Source organism: Capronia epimyces (genome assembly GCF_000585565.1).
Source record: "Capronia epimyces CBS 606.96 chromosome Unknown aczIQ-supercont1.2, whole genome shotgun sequence".
Lineage (NCBI taxonomy): Eukaryota > Fungi > Ascomycota > Eurotiomycetes > Chaetothyriales > Herpotrichiellaceae > Capronia > Capronia epimyces.
Genome location: NW_006912905.1, coordinates 1,088,472 through 1,094,475, shown reverse-complemented (window position 1 = coordinate 1,094,475; position 6,004 = coordinate 1,088,472). Strand labels below are relative to the sequence as shown.

The 6,004-nt window shown below is 50.6% G+C and overlaps 1 protein-coding gene across 1 annotated transcript; it reads right to left on the bottom strand.

The window, feature by feature from the left end:
- Positions 1-2,940: 2,940 nt before the first annotated feature.
- A1O3_02215 (uncharacterized protein) lies at positions 2,941-4,842 on the bottom strand (the record flags this gene model as incomplete). The annotated part of the gene is made up of 4 exons (XM_007732358.1): positions 2,941-3,166; positions 3,258-3,654; positions 3,729-4,367; positions 4,431-4,842. The coding sequence occupies 4 exons, from the start codon at positions 4,840-4,842 to the stop codon at positions 2,941-2,943; spliced, it is 1,674 nt and encodes a 557-aa protein (XP_007730548.1).
- Between the last annotated feature and the right edge of the window lie 1,162 nt (positions 4,843-6,004).

Genomic DNA, 6,004 nt, shown 5'->3' with positions numbered 1-6,004 from the left:
GGCCCACCTGTCGAGTGGCAGTATTGCGGTTGCGAGCTCCCTTCTTCTTGGTGAGTTGCTCGAGGGTGTACTCGGTACTCGGTACTCTGTACGGAGTACTCGACTGCCCTAGAATAATGCAATAATGCATTCCTAGGATCCGCTGGAAGCCGTGTTGTACTACTCTGTAGGCTCTAGAGCAGAGGCTACAGTAAGCGACAGCGTTTCTTGACTAGACAAGCCTGCTTCCAAGACTTCTTTTCACTTACATACAGTACGGAGTATGGAGTAAGATGTTTCCATGTGCGGGTCCGGTACAGGATCTAGTATCTCCACCAAGCCTAGCCGCACGTATCTGTCAATTCATCAATTACTTAGTCCAGGTGGAAGCCGAGTTCGGGCAAGTCTGGCTGGCCCGGTCGTTCGTCAAAATCATAGCTTTCTCTGCTTGTTTCACCGAACATGCCACGGGTCTGGACGGACCGTGGCGCTTTCTTCAGGCCTTAGGCCTTGGAGCCCCTGAAATGTGACAGTAGTCTGGGCTGGGTATCGGGTCTGCGTTCATTCTTGGTCGTTAGAGGGAGGAAGATCAAGACTGATTGATTGATCATGCTGTCTAGTGTCTACCGTCTACGTACCTTTTTACTGTCTGTTGTTTACCGTCTACCGTCTACCGTCTGCTGTCTACTATACCGAACAGGCCTTTCCTGACTCTTGAAAAGGTTTCGCCACGACACTACCAAGTTGAACCGTCAAGTGGGCTCAGGCTCTGGACCCGGTCGCTCATCCGCGCGACTTCTTAGTACTGAACTGAACTGAACTGACCTGAGCTGTCAAAATGATGCCCGCCAGGACAGCGAGTCGACACATGTCCAGACTCTAGACTCCAGAATCCAGACTCCAGAGGACTCCAGAAGCCGTTGCTGTCTGCTTGCTGTCTGAGTTTGCCTGTGCTGTCACTGTCTGGTCTGGTCCGGTTTAGTTTGGATAATGGCGTCTTCGCCTCGTGGGAGACTGGAGCCGGCCAAGCTTCCGTGCCATGTGCCATATCATGTGCCATGTCATATGCCATGTGCCAACGTTCAAGAAGGCCACTGTTGTTTTGGGCTCCTTCCAATAATAACCGATATTAGTACGGATGTTTGATACAGTATTTCTGGCCCTTCTAACCGATATTAGTATCCGTACTCGTATTTGATATAGTGTTTCTGGCCTTAGGCCCCCAGCCCCATAAGCAATGATCGGCACCTCAACGGCGCCGGGGCTACAAGGTACAACCCCTGGCTCAATTTCTTCCTCCTCATCCCTCATCCCTCCGCTTCTTCATCAGGCAAGCCGTCGACCAATTTTGAACAATACGGAGTATGGAGTACGGAGTAGACGGATCCAGACACCGGCCGTTGATAGTTCGTACGGGGAAGGGCAGGCGAGGAGGCGAGGATGATCCTTTTGCTCCCTTTTGCTGCACGACCGTTGAATGATCAGCACTCCTAAGCCAACTGGATTGCAAAAGGTCTCGGAGTAATTAATTAGGACGACCTCTGATGTGGAATCTTCCTTGGTTTCTAGAAATGAAAAGGGGCCTCAGTCTTAGGCCTCAGGCCTCAGGCCCGTAACCTTAGCCCGGGGGTGCCCCTAAGCCTTAGGGGTAACTACTCTGGAGTCTGTACTCCGTATGGAGTATCCGTACAGTGTATACATCTGAGATGAATAGTGGAGATTGCAGATCAGGCTGGGGAATACTCCTCAAACTCTGACAACAGGAATCTCAGCCTGCAACGAGTATCCGTACCTAATTAACATAAGTTACATGAACATGTTGCCACCTGACCATCCTTGCAAGCGTAGGATGGTCGAACCCTTTGGTCCGCCTTGCAATCCCATCCTACATACGGAGTATATACTACCTAACTACTCCGTACACATAATCAATTGTTAGATTGGCAATAGCAACGATTAAGATTGTGATTGTGTAAAGGCTGAATTGTATCCGTGAAGAGTGTCCTGTGTCCTCAACATGCATATCAATCATTAGCTGAAATGACCTCCTGCGTGCGGAATCCCTATCCTACCCTACCCTACCAATTGTTTCGACGCTCTTGAAGCCAAACAAACGTTGATATCAGTCCGTCTGGTAGAGATGAGGTGTAGATGACGAATGCTGATCCACGACGACAGTGACACCAAATACCGAGAGATGATGACAATGACACCGAAAACTGATCCACGATGACAATAACACTCCTCTGCCTCGGACAGGGACAGACAGATATTGTAATTGTACAGAGTATCTGTCTTCCTGTTCCAAAGAGCAAAAGAAATGAGCGAAAGCCAGACAAGCTGAAGATGACGGTATTTCTTGGCCGGTTCTCCCTTCTGCCATCACCATCATCATCACCATCACCATCACCATCTGTTAGAGGTTGAGATGTTCCATGTTCTCATCAAAGGGGGTATGGGGGGAGCGCAGGCTATATAGTATAGTATAGCCTAGACCAGCCTCTCTGGTTAAAGGGCAAGGCTGGGAACGCCAAGTTTGACATGTTGATACCCCAAGGGCTAGGATGGAGAGTTACAGTATTAGGGTGATGACGGTCGTTTCAATCAGTCAATCAGCCAGTCCCAGTCAGTCAATGGATACAGAGTAGATTCCTCCAAAATGCAAAAAGCAGCCAACTTCTCTCTAACCCAATCCTAATCCTAATCACCTTAGCTAATGATGGGATGGGCTTACATGGCGGTGCTCAATAAATCATGGCAAAGACACCATAACGTCGGATATTTTGTACCTTAAGTATCGGATATTCTTGTGTCTTAAGCATCGGACCTACCCCTGGCAAGGGTTCCTGGATTCATAGACCTAGATTTCCTTGTCTTTGAGCATCACCGTGGCCCCGTGGCCCCGAAACCACTTTGCCATGCTCCTTATCTGACAACGCGTGTTGGAAAGAGGTTAGGAGGTCAATCCAGATCCGCCTTTCGGCCAGCCTCCTGATCAACGACACCTCCGGTGTCGTGGTCGTGGTCGTGGTCGTGGTTGTGGTTGTGGCCGTCATCATGCTGGCCCAACACCCCTTTGTGGAGTTTGGCGGCCACATGGTCGGTGAGGAGATGGTCGATGTTCTTGGTGAATAGGGCACAGATAGTGACGAGAACCCCAAAGGCAATAGCGACGAGGTACACGAGTCTAGATTCCATGGACATGGATTAGCATCATCATCTGTGCGATGTATTCGTATAGTGGTGGCTTTCGGGGTGAAATCCGTGGGATATCTTACCTAAATCCCTTGACATAGGCCTCCTTGTAAGCCTGACCGGCCGCGGCTAAGACCGTTGCAGTGACTCCGGGGATTTTAGCTGCACTGGCGGAACCACCGGCGGCCAAGGCGAGCAGGAGAGGTTTGAGGCTCGTGACAGGGAGACCCAATGGTAGAGTGGCCTTCGAAACCAGGCCGGGTAAGACGTCTTTCACTCGATTACTGAGGATAGTACTGTATATAGCAGTGGCCACGGAGCCACCTGAGGTCCGGAAAGTGCCGTTAAGACCAAAAGCGGCGCCGAGGTCTCGATCGGGACAATTGAGAAGAATCATCACGGTCCCAGTGATTTGAATAAACCCAATGGCAAATCCAGTCAGGGTGGTAAGTGCGAGGACTGCTCCCAGCGAGTCAAGGGCTAGGATCAGATGTGTCAGTTAAAGAGAGCGGCGGGGAAAGAGAAGAGAGGCGACATGTTTGGCGGTCACTTACTCATCGCAGCCATACATCCAATAAAGATGGTGCTCAAGATGACCGAAGCCACAAAGATCCATCTGGCGTGGCCGATCTTGGAAATTGTGAACCCAAGGAGAAGAACGCCGAGGTAAAGACCCATGAGAACAGTAGAGGACTCCCATCCAGCCTTGTTGGAGTTGGTAGGGGCGTAAATCACCTCGATTTGCACCGGATAAAGAGCGATCAACGAGTAAAGCAACATGCCCTCGACAAATTCCACCACCAACACCATAGTAAAACCCCGGACGTTCTTCAGGAGTCGGTATGGCACGATAGGTTCGGCTAGAGGGGCATATACTTCCCAGAAACCAAACACAATGAGGGTTAAGCCACCGAGAACGATAGGAAGAATAACTCCGACACTCTTCCATGGATAGCTCGCACCACCCCAGCTAATACCAACCAACAGGATCGTAATTCCTCCCGCAAAGAGAACGACACCCACATAGTCGATCTTTTTGAATTCCTCCAATTTCGAGCGACGATCTGCGCGATGGATCTCCTGAAACGTCGGCGGGAAATAAAAGAAAAAGAGGGCGAGCGCACTGATACCATCGACAAGAAGGGTAATCCAGAATCCCCAGCGCCACGTGAGGTGGGTTGCGAGATGAATAGCTTGTCGCATGAATCAGCCACATTCTCCATAATGTAATCTCAGGCGGGAAAGAGATGTTATACCGATGGGATTTCCGAATGCGCCTCCAACGATCGCTGCACCAACAACGGAAGATGCGACCTGAGGACGATACTTTCGAGGTGCAAGCTCACTGACGCAAGCGCTAGCAGTCTGCTGGATAGCGCTGGCAACACCATTAAGGCCGATGGCGAGGATGACAACGCCAATCGAGGTCGCGGTTCCACCGATAATACAGGCAACGATGCCGAGTATATTACCGAAAATCATAATATAGCGACGGCCGAAAATATCCTCAAACCGTCCACAAATCGTGACGGTAGCAGAGAACGTCAGCGGCCAAATGGTAGCCATCCAAAAGTAGTACGGCTTGGGTCCAAGGTCCTGATTGATATAGGAGGTTATTGGCGCAGTTAGGCTCAATGAAAAGGACGAGGCAATCCATTGAACCACCATGATCTTGGATGGGTGGGAATCAGCCATGATCAACACAACGGGACACCAAACAGCGGGGCTCTATACCAAGAAGACCGCGCAGAAGTTGAGGTCAGCTCGCCATTCTGGGTCCTCGGCATTCTCAAGGTGCGTTTGACTCAGATCTTTCTCTTCGGTAGGTTGAACCTCTCCAAGCGCGGCCACGGGCTTGTCGTCAGTCATAGCAGGCAGATGCTGTAGACTGCTGAAGCTAAACTTGATCCGTCGTCGAGAATTCTGAAGTGCCAAGGGGCGAAGGTGACGAGGGGTGGAAGAGAAGCAAGGACGGAACGCTGCCGGTTGCGAACTGGGGTAGGGAGACACGGGCCATATGGTGTCTATACATATATGCTCGTTCGGGATTCGGGACTCAGATGTGGCATGTCGATTTATTGGAACCTCCTGCTGGGTGTCTAGGTAGCGAATGCGATGGCGGATTCGTCCCCAGAGACTTGGAATGATATGGCGTCGATGGATGGTTTCGGTTAAACGAGTGTATGTAGACTCACCTATGACGGGTAATCTGGACAACCTCCCTAGCCGGGATCGCGACAGTCGGCTAAATCTGTGTCGGGAAGAAGTTGCCTACACAAATCGTATCGAACCAGGTCCACAGGTCAGTACTGTGGTGTTTTCCGAGTCTGAGAGATTCGATTCGATCCCTACGGTCAAATAAGTCGACCTGGGCAACCCGGCACCGTGGCTGTGGCTGTGGCTTTGCCAGACATGATTATTGGCCAAAGAATCTGCAGGGAGTACAGAACTGTACTTTCGGAAGATTGCCATTGTGTTGACCCGAGTGCTCGGGATCAGATCCGGGGCAGATACCGAATCAGGAGGCGTCTGCATATCTAGTTTTGGCTAGACTGGGATCGAATAACGGCCGGAGAATGAAGCGAGAAGATGGAGGCGTCTTTGACAATCGATAATCCCTCATACTCTGCTTGTTGCAAACTGCATGGGGGTATCAGCACTCGCATAACTATGAGGGCACATGATCTGCTATCGTGACACTAGGATGGTGCATCGCTGACACATTGCTGAGGTTGTTTGGGAAAGAAGACAAGCCAGAGGTCTGACGAATTGAGCTCAATCATGTTGCCACAGATACATAGTCGCAGGAAATGCAGGAGACGGAGCGTGT